This window comes from Xiphophorus couchianus, chromosome 4 (assembly GCF_001444195.1).
Source record: "Xiphophorus couchianus chromosome 4, X_couchianus-1.0, whole genome shotgun sequence".
Taxonomy (NCBI): Eukaryota; Metazoa; Chordata; class Actinopteri; order Cyprinodontiformes; family Poeciliidae; genus Xiphophorus; species Xiphophorus couchianus.
The window spans coordinates 20904831-20921645 of NC_040231.1; the positions used below are offsets into that span (position 1 = coordinate 20904831).

A 16815-nucleotide genomic window follows, 5' to 3' on the forward strand; every position below is an offset into this window, starting at 1 on the left:
AATTAACACCAAAACTGTCTTTGTTAGACCAGGTTTTTCATCATGGTATTTTTCTAAACCTTATACCCAAAAATATAGCTCAGTTTACAAGGGGGAAAATCAACAAAAACATACTTTGAGTTTGAAGTCCCACTGGAACATGCCAAAGCTAAACTGAATTCAAAGAATAACCCAGCAATGGCTTAATGTTTGAGAAACATGTAATGGATATAATGGTCCTCAACCATCTAAAAGTCAAAGTCTCCAACTCCAAAGTGGAATAGTAAATTAAAAAAAAAAAAAAAACCTGAATATCAAAAACAGATGATGCAAACCAGAATAAACATTTACGTTACATACATGCACACAAAGTAAATAATGATCATCTTACCTTCTCTAGGTGATGCTTGCAATACCTACTTCTAAGAGCTGTGAGAGAACTTTGAATTGGGTGGAAAATTTGTACACTTGTGCTCTTTTTGGTTGATTAATGTTTAACAAGTGGAGGGGAAAAAAAACTGACTTAATTACCCTATTTCCTTCCTTTAGAGCCAATAGCCGGAGAAGTTCCGTTCCACTGATTGAATCAATAAATATTCATGAGCAGATAACTCACCAAAACAACAACTAATTCTTCTTAGTTGCATTCTGCGTATTACGTTGTCATGGTAATAATGAGAGGGGGGGAAAAAATACTCTTTTTTTATTATTATTTCAATTTTATTGAAAAAGAAAATCGATGTAAACAAAAAAAGTCAAACAATGTCAAGGCTCACATTACTAACTTATTGCTTTACTCATACATTCACAACCTGAATTCAATGTCATGGAACAACACAGAGTAAAAGAGGTTTTACCTAAGCTTAGAGTAGTCTTCAGTAACTTGACCAAGGCACGAACCTGCGCACCATCATTCAAGTATATATTAGAACCCCACATGACATTAATAATGATGAGATGTTTGTTGCATTCAGCACTATGCCTACTTATGGTATATACATCAATCCCCTTCAACAGTGGAGCACAACAACCCAACAGCAAGACAATCTTTGCACCTGATTAGAAATAAGGTATCAAATCTTTTAAACAAAAGAATCCTTATATGATGGCAAAATGTTTAAGGCAGACTGTAAAGTAAAATGTTTGCAAATCTTTAGAAGATGTGACCATTATTGTGATATCATTTTACAATGCCAGTCTTTTTTCTTTTATATTTTTGCAAATCACATCCTGTCTTAGCTTTTGGTTTGTGCATTAAAAAACAAAAATATATTCTGTACAGCTCTATTAGTCCTTTAGGATCAGTGTTAAAACACACACAGGATCAGGTCTTCAGAGGCCAAAGGATAAAGGAAAAAAAAGAACATAAATTAGTCTTTCTGTCCTATGTGTTACTCAGAGAACCGTAAGGTCATGGCAGGACTTGGACTTTTGCCTGAAGGCCATCTTTTTGTTTTTGCGTGCGACCATGCGACCCAGAAAGCGTTTGGCCTTCTTGCTGATGCTCTCTCTGCGCCTGCAGTTGGCCAGGCGCCTTGCGTTTTCCTCTTTGCTGTCTTTCCTCAGACGGATCTGTCTGACGATGCCCTCGAACAAGGCGTGCACGTTGTGGTGAAGCGATGCAGACGTCTCAATGAACTTGCAGTCAAACACCACGGCACAGGCACTTCCCTCTGTAACCCGACAAAGGTGAGGAAAAAAATTATAATTTAGAGGGGCACTATTCAAGACCAGAAATTATTTTCTTGGCTCTCATGTTTGTTTTCGATTTCTTATGTTGACCTCACTGATTAAACTCACCATCAACTGACACCTCTCTGGACCGCACCAAGTCACTTTTGTTGCCAACAAGGATTATGGGAATGTTCTCCGACTGCCGGGCTCGACGCAGCTGGATGCGGAGCTCTGATGCCTTCTCAAAGCTAGACTTGTCCGTCACTGAGTACACGATGATGTATGCATCTCCCATCCTCATGCACTGCTCCTTTAGCCATTGGCTATTATCCTTCAGAAGAGAAACCAGAAACCAATGTTAGGCTTGGCCAGTTTACAAATAAGATATCCATCAATGGGGGGGGAAACACTGCATTAATAATATATAACGCTCACCTGCTCCCAGATGTCATAGAGCAAAATGGAAGCCTCCTCTTCATCCACAAAAATAGATCTGTCATAAGTATTTCCTGAGGGGAGAAGGGATAAATATTGTGTTACATTCTGGCAGCAGAGCAACCTTATCTGTTATCTATGTGACTTATTTTTCTTCAGACATTGTTTTAGTTTTCTCAATATTTAAGGAAAACGTTGGTCATGCCTGCAAATATTGTCTTCTATATTTTCCCCTTAAATTATAATGTTTGGTGTGTCATTCTACTCAAGATGGAAATATACACTTCATGTACATGTTTTTAGTGAAGCTCAATGGCAGCACAAAATATATAATCAGATTAGACATTAGAGACGTCTGAAATAAAGAGGCTTCACTGTATTGTCAATGTGAAATGAATTGTGCGTTATGCTTATTTGGTTATTTAATACAACAACTATTTTCCCATTCTCACAAATTTAAATGCATGGAAAGAACCACACAATTGTCACACTCTAATGTATCAATGAAAGTCTTCAGTGAGAGTGTGTATATAAATGTAGGCTGATGACTCATTCTTGGCATCACCATTTACCTGCTTCATCGCAGTCGTGACCGGCGTCCTCAAGCCCTCCAAAGACGCGCGCCAGGCTGGACTTGCCAACCCCGTGTTCCCCGAGGAGGACCACCTTGTAGACCTGGGAGTCTGTCTCGCTCCCGGTGGAGATCACCGAGTCAGAAGAGTCCGAGGCGCAGCTGCCTCGGTGCTCGTCGCTCGGAGAGTAGGACGTGCAGCGCAAAAGGTTGGAAAGCTCGTCGGTTTGCCCCGTCTGCGGCGTCGTGGCGCGCAGATCCCGATCGTCCACGGGCATGCTTCTCCTGTGCAGGTTGGGAAAGTTCATTGGGAACGGAACGCTTCCTCTCCTCTTATCCATGTTACGGAATTTGTCACCCTTGTTCAAAGTCATTGTGTGGGTACCGAGGGTCTGTGGGCAGAAGTGCCGTGCGTAAATAGGCTATGTGAATTATGAATCACATTTACAGTAAAGTTTAACACGATGGATAGAAAAGAGATTTAACGCTCAGGCAATAAAATAAGTCATGCAATGAGATAAAATGGCTGATTTGTACACGCCAATTAATTAAAGTTTCACATTTTCTTTAGCTTTAAAAACACACTTACCCTTGGCTGATAAATAAATCTTGTAATCCTGATAGCAATCCCGTAATCCTCGCTTTAGAAATTCGCTGCAGTCAAAAAGGCGCTTTTGCTTTAGACTGATCAGAGGTGCTGCTCAGGCTTCTTTTATCAAGCGGGAGTGACGTCGGCAAGGATTCGCCCAGAAGAGTCACGTCTCCATTTATTATGGTGGTGCGTAACCGTAACATCACGCGGAGGAGGGGGTGTAGGACTGGAAGGGCTGAGGAATCTCCCTTCCGCAGCACCAAATGGAGCTCACAGATGAGGGGGCGGCCAGAGATGCATTTTTTTAAGAGGGGATGCCCACTTAAAGAGGGAGGCATGCACGTTTTGTATAAAAGCTATTAAAAAAATTGGAATTTGTTGAATCTTGTTTAGTTTTCTGCGACGTGCAAGCTGAACACCACATCTAAAAGCAAACTGTGGGCGAAGTTAATGTTTTATTTTTTTTTATAAAAGTGATTAAATGAAATTTCAATCTTCACTGTGAAATCAAGATGGAGCTTAATATTTGGGGTATGCGGCTTATTGTGACTCAAATGTGAGGTTTAACAAAGTATCATATCAGTGTTTTGTTTCTCTAATAGTACTGCAGTTAAAATGGCCAAATACACGTGCGCACTGGGGGGAAAAACAATCTAATTCTTATTAGGTAGCTACATACTGTATATATAAACATGCCACAGATTTTAACCACATAGAAATTCTCCACACGTAGCAGCTAATTCTCATTCATCCCAAGGCACCACCTGTTTCAAAAATGACAGAAACGCTGCAGTAGCATAACCTGCAGCTGCTGTCTCTGTTACCTGTCTAGCCTGACCTTGCAAGAGCAAAACTGATCCATGTCAGGAATCAAAGTATGTCAACTGAGGCTGCAAATTCTAATGAACAAAAAGTGACCTAATACATTTCTCTCTGGTGATCTCTTACGCGCCAGTTTGGAAAATTAACCTATATTGTGTTGCTGCCATCTTGTGGCAGACTTTGTTGAAACTCACATTAGTTTTTTTATGCAGCTGTAGAAAGAAAAAGAAACGTCACTCGAAGGCCACATTTGGCTTTCAAGCGACATATAAGTTCAAGCTATTCAGGGCAACAATGTCTTCATGTTTACTGTTCAGAGTTTGCAGTTGTGAATTTTATGTCTTTAGTCTCTGGTTAAACAGCCTGAACATACGACAAAAAGCTTTTTTGATGCCAGGACATTTTCGCTACCTTGTTTTTCCCCTTTTTATATTGTTTAAGTGCACTGAGCAAAAAATATTGAAAGACACGATAGCTGAATGAAAAATGACACAAATGCTAAACTCATAAACAGTTTTCTGCATAGCAGTACAAGCTTTTGTGCCAAGTTACATACGACTGTAACTGAAATAACAAAAACAAATATCAAGAGAAAACGCCCTTGTGTAATTCAATACATTAACCTACCTATTGATTTCTATTGCTTGCTTTAATTATTAGATACATGTTATGTTTGTTAATCTTTCTCTACAAAAAGCCTCTTGATATCTCGGAGAAGAGAAATAGGTCATGTAATTTAGTAGCCTACCTGCTGGGGGCAGAAGTGAGCTCTTCATGCCCTTTGTCTACCGAAAACCCATAAGACAAGTCGAAACTTGCGCATGCGCCTACCTCTGGTTTGTTCGACCTCTACAACAGACCGGTGAGTGCTAAGTCTCTTCCTGAGAAATTGAGATTCAATGACTTTTGAAAGCTTTTTGTTCGATATTTCCCCGCTGTACTATCTGCTGCAGTGCTTCTTCTTGTTGATTACTAACCATCTTCTTCCTGTAACTCTGTGCGGTCTTTGCATCCGAGCTTGACCTTTTTGCGTGTCGGCTCAAGCCGAATGATTAGTCTGATCATTCACCAAACGGAAGCTGACTCATTCATATAAGCTTTAAATCGCTTCATTAATTTTATTTGCAGACATCAAATATCTACTGGCTGCCCTGCCTCATCTGAACCAAACGATACATCGTGATGTATGCCTGTGCTAAGTTCGTCTCCACGCCCTCTCTGGTGAGTCCACTTGAAATGAATGGCGTCTAATCAAAGTTGCAAACGCTAAACAGCGCCTTTTCAGAGCGGGACAGAAAGCAGGTGTGTAGTTTGCGGTCTGTAAGGACAGAACGGTCACTAGCTACTCTGCAGCTAACGCTGCTAACACCCTGAGACCAAGCTGGCTTTGACCCTCTGCTAAAGTCAGCTGAGCTCATATCTTCAAGGACGAAGCCGTTTCAGACAGGCCAAATCCCCACCTGTCTATTGTAGCCACACGGAGAACCGTGGCTTGTGATTTTACACTGATATAAACATACTGTACATGCAGCCAAAGCAAATGTATGACGTGTAGTTGAGGCCCAATTCTAGTTGCAGGTTTCTTTTTGTTGGAACAGTTGGTCCAAAGTAACTTTTGGTCAGTGTTGCTATTATTCCTGGGTTCAATTAATTTACCAGTTTATTTATTTGGATATATATTTAAATTGGACGATAAAGCAAACGTGTTTCTACCAATTTAATGAATTAAGGCCAGATGATGGCCAGATTAAGCCAAAGCTGCATTTTTTTAGTTTAATAATTTTACACATGTCCTCTAGTAGCCAAGCAGTTAATTTATAGACCCAGTCCATTGTTGGGATTTTCATTTGAAATGAGCTACAACAACAAAAATTGGGGGAAAAAAACAAGCTAAAAAATAAAACTCAACACCTGACAGAGCTTTTTGGTGAAAAAAGGGGATTGAGGAGTGTGTCATTTTTTTTCTCATTCTCAGCCTTCATAGGTTTGACTATTTGGTTAAAGATCACGCATTAAGACAAATGGGAAAATGATAATAAAAAATAAACCGGTTATCTTAAAAACGGTTTTAGAAATATTTTTTTTTACTTTAAAAATTCTCAATAATTTAATAGAATCGTATTTTTTTTCTAATGGACTCCGTAGACATTATTTAAATACAAGATAAGTTAGGCATATAATTAAACAACAACAAAAAATATTGACATGGTTATTGATGTGTTTTTTTTTTTTTTCTGTTAACATGTATTGATGTATCGTATCGTTTGATCTGTCTTGAAATAAAGATGTCATTCCATTCATCTATTCTTGGATATTGCTCTTCTATTACTTGTGGAAAGTCAACAGCCTTGATTATAGAGACCACAAGCAACTCTCACACTTTAATTTAAATTTGAATTCAATGTACTTGCTCTTTTTTTTTTAGTTATTTTAAAAAACTTTTTATCAACCCCTTCCTTCACAGGTCCGTGTTGGATCCCGGGTGCTTTACAGACCCCTCTCAGCGGCAGTAGTCTCTGACAGCAGGAAAGCAGAGGTGAGGGCAGTCTTCAGGCACAGGTTGTTTGGGCAGTGAGAAAACATCATAGCAAATTTACTGTGTTTTCATGTGCAAGAAAAGTAAATCGAGTACTGTATAAGAATTGGCGGCGAATGACTCATTACTCAGGCAATGATTCGAATAAAATAACTAGCCACTTAAGATTTAAATATGAGGGGATGGATACGTTCTTCCTTTGGGAATTATGTAAAACATATTATGTTTGCTTTTAGCTTTCTACAGGTTATGTAATATACATACTAAAGCTGAAACAAATGCCACTTCTGCATTAGCATGTAAGATTACCTGAACCTTGCTAAAGTTCAGAAATAATTTGTGTATCTCTGGTTTGAGTTTTATAGCAGAGGCAGACAAAATGCCTGTATTCCATTTTGCTAAGGCTAATGCAACCTGAAGAGTAGTCTATTATTTGTAGCTTATTTTTAGCCTGCTTAATTGTATGTTAGTCTTGAGTTATTTAAATAAGACAAATTCTTTAAATGTCAATATAAAATACAGATTTTTATTTTAATACATTCAGGATCTTAGGAGTTGGCTTTAATCCTAATCCACATCAAAACCTTAAATGAGATGCTAAACAGGATTTTCCAACCTCTACACTTGAGTTTTTATTTTCATTTTTAGTATATTTAGAACTACAAAAACAAAACAGGAGCATTGAAATTACATTTTACCTTTTCTAAATTGTATAAAAAGACTAGGTGGAGTTTTGTGTAAATCTAACTTTTTGTTTTATGTTTTATAAAACACTGGCAGACTGCCTCACTCCTGGCACCACCAAGTCCTGCAGCCTCCCAGCAGCAGGTGGCAGTGCGGGGATTCCAGACCAGTGCTGTGAGTCGTGATATTGACACAGCTGCAAAGTTCATTGGAGCAGGAGCTGCCACTGTTGGTGTGGCTGGATCTGGAGCTGGTATTGGAACGGTGTTTGGCAGTCTCATTATTGGATATGCTAGGTATGACTTAAGGATGTTTTTAAAGCTTCATAAAACCCTATCTGGGCCTGTTTTAACCTCCTTAGCAAATACTTTCCTGGCCAGGGGTCTCTTGGTATATATATTGTGGTTAAATATTTTTCAACTTTCCTTTGTTGTGAGTTTAGAATTGTACATTTTCTATAAAAGCTAAATAAATGTTCATATGTTCTGGATAGAAGCTTCAGTACTTGGTATCCACCTTTGATCACAAGGATCATAAATCCTTGTGACTACATCTGTCGTACAGCCTTACAAATCAGGAATCGCAAAAATATTTCTTTGTCATTTAGTAGCTCTTTTTAGGTCAAGAAAAATGGACATTAGAATCTATTTTCTGAATTAATAACGTGTATTTTCATTACATTTAACTCCTGCTTTTTGCCCATTTTCTCAACAGGAACCCGTCTCTGAAGCAGCAGCTGTTCTCTTATGCCATCTTGGGGTTTGCTCTGTCTGAAGCTATGGGTCTCTTCTGTCTGATGGTTGCATTCCTCATCCTTTTCGCCATGTAAACACCTTGGCCCTTACTGTACAAGGACACATCATAATGTTAACAAGAGTCAGCAGTTGGAATAGAAGGATGATTTCAGCTCAGTTTGTCTAAATCTTATCAGTGTTTATTGGAAGATTGCTAATGTGTTGAGGTTCTCTGCTAAACTCAAATCATTGTCATGATGGGTCTAAACTACTGTGTATTTAATTGAAAGGTTTGGTAACAAACATGCGGCCTGTAATTGAAGTAAAACACTTAATTCTTAATTTGTTTGTTGTGTTTTTCATAAACCTGATTTAGAATACCAAAGATACTCCTCCGCTTCCTCTTATGGGTTTTCATGTGACTGAATCGGTCAGAATTATTGGCCAAAATTATGTGCGCAAATAAATTAAACGTCAGATTTCAAGTGTTCACAGCACACAGACATACTGTATAAGGCAAAAGGATGAGAGCAATGTGCACAGGTTTTTCCAGCCATTTAGTATAGAAAAAAAACAGCTGTCTTAAATCAATCAAGTTTATTTGTATAGCACATTTCAGCAACAAGGCTGTTCAAAGTGCCTTCTTTACGACATAAAAACACAAATACTAAGTTTAAGGCAGAAAAATATACTAATGTGCTTCCCATAGTGGTCACTAGTGACAGGGCTTCAGCTATATTGAGTGGGGTTTCAACAGGCAGCCATGAAAATGTCAGTGAGAAAAAAAAACCCATGAAGTTTATTTGCCTTTGTTTCAAAGATTTAACCTTAAGAAAAAAATCTGAAAGAAAATTGCCTTTTCGTCTTGTGCTGAAAGTAAACTACTTAATAGTATTTAGACACAAGACTACTGAATACTGCGCATAGATTTTTAACGAAATGCTGGTTCATGCAGATCCAGTTTTCAGATCCGCTCCATTTTTCTTGATTTTTAGCAACATAATTTCACAAAAGCACAACATGAACATCCGTGATAAAACATTCTGAATTAATTCAAGAAATTATTTTACAATTAAATGTACGTAAACGAGAGCTAATATAAAATACTGGATAACTTGTGTCCGATTATTTTTGTAATTCGAAATGGAACTGTATTTTGTAAAGCTATGGGGGACGAATTTAATGAACGTACCTATCAAGGGTCACCTATTTCCCCCCCACCCCCAAAAAAATGTAAATGAAAACGATCATTTAGTAAATTCATGGCATTTCGAGAATTCAACAGTGCTTCCTGTTCGGCGATTTTACATTATGAGGAGGAAGATTTGTCTGGAACCCAGAACAGCCCGGACATTTCTGCGGTGGCTGTCTTGGTTTGCCTGTCGGCCTGGTCCGGATGGTTCTTCATGGCAAAACAAACAGCAACGATCTCTGAAAAACAAGGTAATCGGCACGCGTAGCTTTGACGAATTGTGTTTATTTTAATAGTTTTAAAAGTAAAAGTGATAGACTGTCTTTAAAACAGCACATGTAACAAGTCAGCTTGTTAAATTATCAAGTCTTTCTGAGGGATATATTTGATCTGAAGTTTAAAATCGAAGTTAAAACTTGTACATTTAGATGTTTTAGCTCCTCTTTTTTTTAACATTTCTGTACCTGTGTCCGCTGTTTCCCGGAGTGTTTTATCCTCTGTTTCCACCAGGAGGCGCTGGCGTTTTACGATTTTTAAGCCTGAAATAAAACATTTAAGCAGCATAATATTAACTTCAAATCTGAAGTAGGTATGTGTGTTTTCATTGTAAACTATTTACAAAAATACATTATCAAGGCTAGATTGATTTGCACTGGTTCCGAAATGCAAAACAGTAACCAGCTTTATTTCGGTTTAGTCTTTATAAAATGCACCTTTTAAAAGGGCATAATGTGAACAGAAAAGGCAAAGAGTAGAAAGATACATTGATTGAGAAGAACACAGATTAATACAAAAATTATAAAAACACGTCATACTAACCTCAGAAGAATAAATGCATAATTCACAAAATGAGGTTAAGAAAATAGCTCATAATCGGTTAAAAACAAAATATCTGCAACCAGAGCAAAAATAAGACAAATCCCACGTTTATTTTGCTATCACACACAGGAGGACAGTGTGTGAAAAAATGATCTCCATCTCTTGGTGCCAACATTATAGTGGATGTTCTCTTTTATTGTTTGTCTGGTTTTTTTTTAGATAAGAAACACAGGTAAAAGCAGGAGACAGCCATGTCCAGCAGTCCTCGATCATTTTGACCAGCAGTACAGTGAAGAACTGGGAGACTTGTGGGCCTCTGCAAGGTGAATTTTATCTTGAATGATTTACCAGCGTTCTCCCGATCAGTAGATAAAACCGTCATTCTCGTCTTCCCCTCTGTCTTGCAGAGCAGTGCTGCTGGACCCTCCGTCCTGGCAGTATGGGGTCATGTTGAACCGCTTCAGCTCTGTGACAGATATCACACAGATTCTTCGGTCTCAGGGCTTTTCATCACTGCTGCCACAGACAGACGTCTCAGAGCTGCTTCATAACAATGACTCCGCTGTGTCTAATTCTCCACGTCAGGAAGGAAAAGACACTCTCTCACCTCATTTCTCAAAATGCCCTCCTGAGGACGTTGGTCTCCTGCCCTACACTACCTCTCATGCATTCAGTCAGGCCCATCAGTCTGAGAGTCCACCCAAATTTCCTCCTTCCTCATTACAATGTTACGTCCACCCACACCCCCTGCGATTTCCCTCGCAGGCCCACCGGCCGGGCCAGCTGAAGCAGTACTACCTCCTGAATGCTGCCTCGCTTCTTCCAGTGCTGGCTTTGCAAGTGAGAGATGGTGATAAGGTTCTGGATTTGTGCTCTGCCCCCGGAGGCAAAGCTGTCGCCATAATGCAAAGTGCAACTCCAGGTAAACAAGTAGCTATGACATGAGTTTCATTATATCATGGACAAGGGCTAGCAGGAGTGCAATCAAAAGAGATTAATATGTTGAAATAAAAAAGATTTGCGCATTACTATCTACACTGATTATTACAATAAAAATGGATTGTTGCTGAAAATTTGTCATGTTTTGAGCTTATTTATTACCAATTAAACACAAGAAAATCCTAATTCCTGTGTATTATTGGAGGTGTTTTACAACAAGAGCCTTTCACAAAAACCCTAATGCTAAAATGTGTTGCAAAGCTTCTGCAATGATCAACTTGTTTCCTACCCTATTAACTACTGGTAATCACTAATTCTGCCTGTTTTATGTTGCAGCTCTTCTCTGCTGTAATGAGCCAGATCCTCACAGACGGGACTGGCTGGCCAAAACCCTGGAGTCCTTTCTGCCTCCCTCCCTTTGCAGCAGAGTGATGGTGTCTGCACAGGACGGCCGCTTCGTTGGGCAAAGCGAAGCCGGTTTTTATGACAAGGTGAGCAAAGTACACCTGACGTGTTCATAGCCACTGGTAATTGCATTTTCTCTCCTCATCCAACAAATTAGGGTGATACACTTTTTATTTTCCAATTCCATGGTAACGAATCAATGAGAGCGGCGAGCCTTTGAACAGAAGCTAATAAGTCCCGCAGAAAAAGAAGAAAAGCATTTATTCAAAACAGAAATTGAGACGAGGTAGACAGTGGTTGCGAGGAAGTGGCTGAGAATGGTACAGCATCATAAAAAAAGGGAGAGCGGAGAATGAAAAGGCTTACTTTTACCTGTCTGAAAGGTAGAAGTGACAGATTGTGCTGCTATGTTATAACACAGATACAAGATTCCTGGGACGATTTGTGGAATGATTCTAAAGTCACCTTTAGAGGTGGTCATTAAGTTATTGTATGTTAATGTGTGTAAATTATATAAGAAATGTCAGAATAAATGTATAATAAATAATATAGTGATGTCAAACTAAATTTGGATTAATCCTGTAAGGATACATGCTTGGTAAAACATGCCTCATATGTAGCCAATAAAATAAATTAATGAGTTAATTTTCTATCATTTAGATAAAACACATATTTAAATCCTCAACCATAATTCATAAATTCTACAAAAAGACTTTTAAGAGCTGCTGCACATGGTTGATCCACAGAAACCATGGCTTGAATCAATAAGCATAGCAAAGGAAACCCTGCAGCTAAACAAAAGGAAGATATTAAAATGCAAGAGTCGGAAAACTGAAAGCTGAAAGGGCCAAAACACACCGGATCTGTTTTGGTATCAGATCCAATGGAAAATCATATACACAGCAATTAAAACATGCAGGTTAATAAAGAATGTCAACATTCTTAATAAACATTAAGTTTATGTTTACACTGGTGAGCTTTCCGGTACAAACTTACTTGCTCTTACGAGTCCGTTGGTGTGTAAAAAAAATAAAAACACAGATAAAAATGTCATCAGACTGCAAAACATTGGATTCAAGTGGTGTTTGGACCTTAACGCACTTCTACAGAAAATGCAAACATAAACACTAATAACACCAAAGCAGAAAAACAAGTCCATAGCAGAAATATAGATAAATTCATATTATTCTAAATGTTCACATTAAAAGTCTAGATTAAGAAAAGAGGCAGTTTGCTTCAGGTCGAATGAAATACAGTACAGACCAAAAGTTTGGACACACCTTTTAATTCAATGAGTTTCCTTTATTTTCATGACTATTGACATTGTAGATTCACACTGAAGGCATCAAAACTATGAATAACACATGTGGAAATATGCACTAAACAAAAAAGTGTAAAACAACTGAAAATACCCCTTATATTCTAGTTTCTTCAAAGTAGCAACCTTTTGCTGTGATTACTGCTTTGCACACACTCTGCATTTTCTTGATGAGCTTCAGTCACCGGAAATGGTTTTCACTTCATAGGTCAACCTGCCCTGTCAGGTTAATAAGTGGGATTTATTGCCTTATAAATAGTCATGAAAATAAAGAAAACCCATTGAATTAGAAGGTGTGTCCAAACTTTTGGTCTGTACTGTATGTAATGACAAACTGAGTACTGCTACCAGAAAAGAAAAGGAATGCATATCTGGTAAAGGACCTGAAGATATATAAAAATCAATGAGAAAATCTTTGTATTTTAAGCAATTTTTTACATACTTTATACATTTAAATTAGGTTTATATAATGCAGGGATTACCCAGGACTATACTGAAAGAAACCGATATTGCTACTGAGCAATGCATCAGTTAACAGTGATTTTTCTCAAGAGAAAGAGAAAAAAAAGAACAAATGTTTTAAAGAGTTTTGTGTCCTCTCAGTGTTTTCTTTTTTTTGTTTTTGTTACTAAACTAAAACAGAAAAATGATTACGGTACCTTTAAAGAGTGGCTGCCTTCTCAGTTTTTTGCCAACAGTGCTGCCATTTTCTCCCTGGCTGCTTCCTATAGAGGTCTCCCCAGCAGATTATCCACCCTGTCCTTAACATTCTCCTCTGTCACAGCTACCTTTCTTCTTTTTTTGCCTCTTCCAAGCCAGCTCCATTTCCAGTGTCCTTTGTCCACCAGATCTACCTTTCTTCTGCACATGTCCAAACTATTTCAGCCTTTCCTCTCTAATTTTGTCCTTTGTGATCCATAAGTTTCTTTTCTGATGCAACCTTCCAGACTTTTCCAAGCTAGGACTAGGAGTCCACTGACTTACCTTTTCCCTTTTAGCCAACACTAAGCTCTATTTTATTAACAATATTAAATAACTGGGAAAAAATAATCTGTTTTATCAGATCTGATGATAAATTTGTGTTTTCAGACATTATTGGATACTTTGTTCCTGTCATTATCTGTATAAAGAGTGACTGTGACTCTGAGCTGTCCATATTTCATGTTGTCCCAGGTTTTAGTTGATGCTCCTTGTTCTAATGACAGGAGCTGGCTGCATTCTAGCGACAAACTCCGGGGGCAACAGAGACTAGAAGACAGAGCCAGGCTGCCGGAGCTACAGACTCAGCTTCTAAGGTGAACCCAATAACACCAGACATAGAAAACACCTGCGAGGTGTACTGCTCCTTCAGACCAGCTGAAACATAACAGTTTTGTACTGTGTAAAATCGATAAAGTGTGATAAAAAAGAAATGAAACACTGTTTGTCTGCCTCCTATAGGTCCGCTATATCTGCAGTGCGTCCGGGGGGTGTTGTCGTCTACTCAACCTGCACACTGTCAAGCTTGGAGAACTGCGCTGTAGTTGAGGCGGTGCTGAAAGAGTTCCCTGATGCTGAAGTTGAAAATCTGTGGGAAGAGATCGCTTTGCCTCTGTCAAAATACTTTGCCGTTATTTCACTCCCTGGTCAGAAACAGACAGAGCCCAAGCCGTCCCTGCATCCACTGATTGGCTCTGCATCCACTTTTCATCATAAGCTCGGCATTCTGGTGGTTCCCCAGCCTGGCAGGACCTGGGGGCCAATGTTTTTGTCTCGAATTAGAAAAAAGAGATAGAGTCTGACCGCCAGAACAAAGCAGATAGGTGAAATGCTACTTCTCCGAGTCCTGTATCAATTCTTGAACGTCTTTTAGCACAAAACTATAGAAGTTTAGACATTCAGATGTAAACACATCAGAGCATAAAGGTTTTATAAAGTTTCTAAGGTAAGGAACACTATTTGTAGTTGAAGTTCATCTGTCTAAGAGTGCTGTGTGAGATTTTACCTTTAAGCAGCAAATAAAAAGCAAACATGGCTCTCATCTCCCATTCATACCTCCTGCAATCTTCATCAGAGACAGATTTGTGTTTGCTGAATGCTAATCGGTGTTTAAAATCAAGATGCAGCAAATGATCGTGTGACGGTAACAGAGCTGATTTTACCCATAAAATAGCAGAAAATTCTAATTAAGGTTATTAGGATTGTTTTAGTTGTGGAACATTAAAGCTCACTTGTTTGCCATCCAGTCTGAATCTGGACCAGACTGGGTTTTTTGGATCAAAATAATTTATGTGAAGCATTTCTTATGCACAGAAGAGTAGATATCTACATGTTGAAAAGTCATGGACAGTTAGAAATAAGCTTTTTATATGCACTTATATGGCTATATATATTTGTGTACAGAAAACCTTTTCTTTAATAACAGTTGAGATATGAGTTTTCCAGGAAGGAGTCTTGCTGTGCATCATTTTCTTTTTCCGTTTCTGCCATAAAAAATACAATGCTCTTTTCATGGTGGTAAGATGTGATGAACATTTTTGCTTGAACCTTCTCCAAATTTCAGACACAGCTGAATGTGAAGGAAAAATACATACTAGCCCCATTCTGTGATGATTTATCTTCATGAAGGCGCTTTATACGCGTTTCCTTTATTTTCTGGTCTTCAGGCGCTCCCTTTTACCTGGAATATAAATCTTCTATGTGAAAAAAGTTCCATTAGTTACAACAATGTAATGTTAATGTTTATTCATAGAGTCGCTGCAAAATCACAGACTGGCATCTTCCCTCAGGAGTCATTCCACATTGTGGAAACCTAAATATCATCTCAGCATTTCTATATATTGTGACCTACGGAACATCTTTAAGAAACAACAAGCTATTTTTATTGCAGAAACTGAAAAGTGGCATAAAGAATGTCTCACAAAGGTGTACGTTTAATAAGATAAATCAGTATAAATAGAAATGTCACAAAGATTATCTGTTCCTTTTCCCTTCTCTTGTCTGAATGAACACAGGTTTTAATTTTCCCTGTCGGTAATCTTACATCTGTCAGGTCTGTTATTACACTGTACCTCCTCTCAGTGCAGCGGAGAGACGATCGTATCATCTCTTGTGGGTTATTAAGTTGAAGGACTGCACTTGAGTCATACTTGAGCAAAAAGTAGACACAGTTTCATCGTGGCGCTGCAGCTTTTCATTAGACTGTAATTGCTCTGGTCTGAGGCAAAGGTGCATTTAAGGTAAATGCATGTAGTTCACATCCTGAGCGTTTCAGGACGAGAAAGTATGCTGTTGCGTAGGTAGCGTTGTGTGGAAACTCTGTGCACTCAAATATAAAAGGGCTGGTGTTTGAGAGCAAATCCCCGTGAGACACAGTCGTAGAGATGATTGCTGAAATAAGAAAGCTGCAAGAGCTTCATAACAGCCTCATCCACTGCTTCCTTTTGGTCATATAGACACAAGCAATATTTGCTGCACTTATATGGCTATTTTTGTGGACTGCCCCAGTTTTTCTTTACTTTTCCAGTTTTTTTTTATTGAAAAGTGACTCCTGTCTGAAACGGGAATGCCATTACACCACGAAAACGGCAACACCAATTAAAATCGGCGAGATGTGGAGATCATGCGACGCTTCATTGGGGTTAACTATGTTGCTGACCTTTGAGTGAACCCTGGTTTGTTGATGGTGCCCATATTGCTGCGTTTCCTCAAGGGGAGAATCTCTAAGCAGCTTTTCCTCCACTTCAAAGGCAGCGAATGTAGGCCTGCTTTGCATAATCAGGTGGAGAGCTGCTTTTTGCCAGAGAGGCAGGAATTAATTTGTGGCACCACCAGATGTAATCATTAAAACCTTAGTCATTGACAATAAAGGGAGAAGAAGAGGGAAAATTAGAAAAGGAATTGTAGAACAGTAAATGGAGTTATAAAGCAATGTGGAGCACAGGATGGTGCCGAATGCCACAGGAAAGCATAGCAAAGCGGAATAATCTGAGCTCAGCTAGGAGGGTTTTTTTATCCATTCTGGCAACATTCTCTGTTTGGACATGCTGGCATGAAGTTAATCCTTACTTCCCTCCTAACCATTCACTATGTGTATTTCATCATATTGGTTGTGTACAAAACGTTGAAGTAACATT

The 16815-nt window shown here is 38.7% G+C and overlaps 3 protein-coding genes across 4 annotated transcripts; 2 read left to right on the forward strand and 1 right to left on the reverse strand.

Annotated features, from left to right (window-relative positions):
- Window positions 1-678: 678 nt before the first annotated feature.
- Window positions 679-3383, reverse strand: rrad (Ras-related associated with diabetes). Its single transcript, XM_028015102.1, has 5 exons — window positions 3249-3383; window positions 2661-3051; window positions 2089-2162; window positions 1780-1984; window positions 679-1652 (listed from the first exon to the last, which is right to left on the reverse strand). Exons 2-5 carry the CDS (start codon window positions 3031-3033, stop codon window positions 1375-1377), a joined length of 930 nt encoding a protein of 309 aa, XP_027870903.1. The 5' UTR covers window positions 3034-3051; window positions 3249-3383; the 3' UTR covers window positions 679-1374.
- Window positions 3384-4814: 1431 nt separating this feature from the next.
- Window positions 4815-8369, forward strand: LOC114143243 (ATP synthase F(0) complex subunit C2, mitochondrial-like). Of its 2 annotated transcripts, none has more exons than XM_028015103.1 (5): window positions 4815-4935; window positions 5202-5294; window positions 6538-6609; window positions 7384-7589; window positions 8008-8369. In XM_028015103.1, exons 2-5 carry the CDS (start codon window positions 5256-5258, stop codon window positions 8120-8122), a joined length of 432 nt encoding a protein of 143 aa, XP_027870904.1. In that variant the 5' UTR covers window positions 4815-4935; window positions 5202-5255; the 3' UTR covers window positions 8123-8369. The 2 variants fall into 2 exon arrangements, with proteins under 2 accessions (XP_027870904.1, XP_027870905.1); XM_028015104.1 differs by having other exon boundaries at window positions 7390-7589.
- Window positions 8370-8630: 261 nt separating this feature from the next.
- Window positions 8631-16587, forward strand: nsun3 (NOP2/Sun RNA methyltransferase 3). Its single transcript, XM_028015101.1, has 6 exons — window positions 8631-9470; window positions 10258-10361; window positions 10446-10960; window positions 11314-11468; window positions 13874-13995; window positions 14141-16587. Exons 1-6 carry the CDS (start codon window positions 9171-9173, stop codon window positions 14472-14474), a joined length of 1530 nt encoding a protein of 509 aa, XP_027870902.1. The 5' UTR covers window positions 8631-9170; the 3' UTR covers window positions 14475-16587.
- Window positions 16588-16815: the final 228 nt, after the last annotated feature.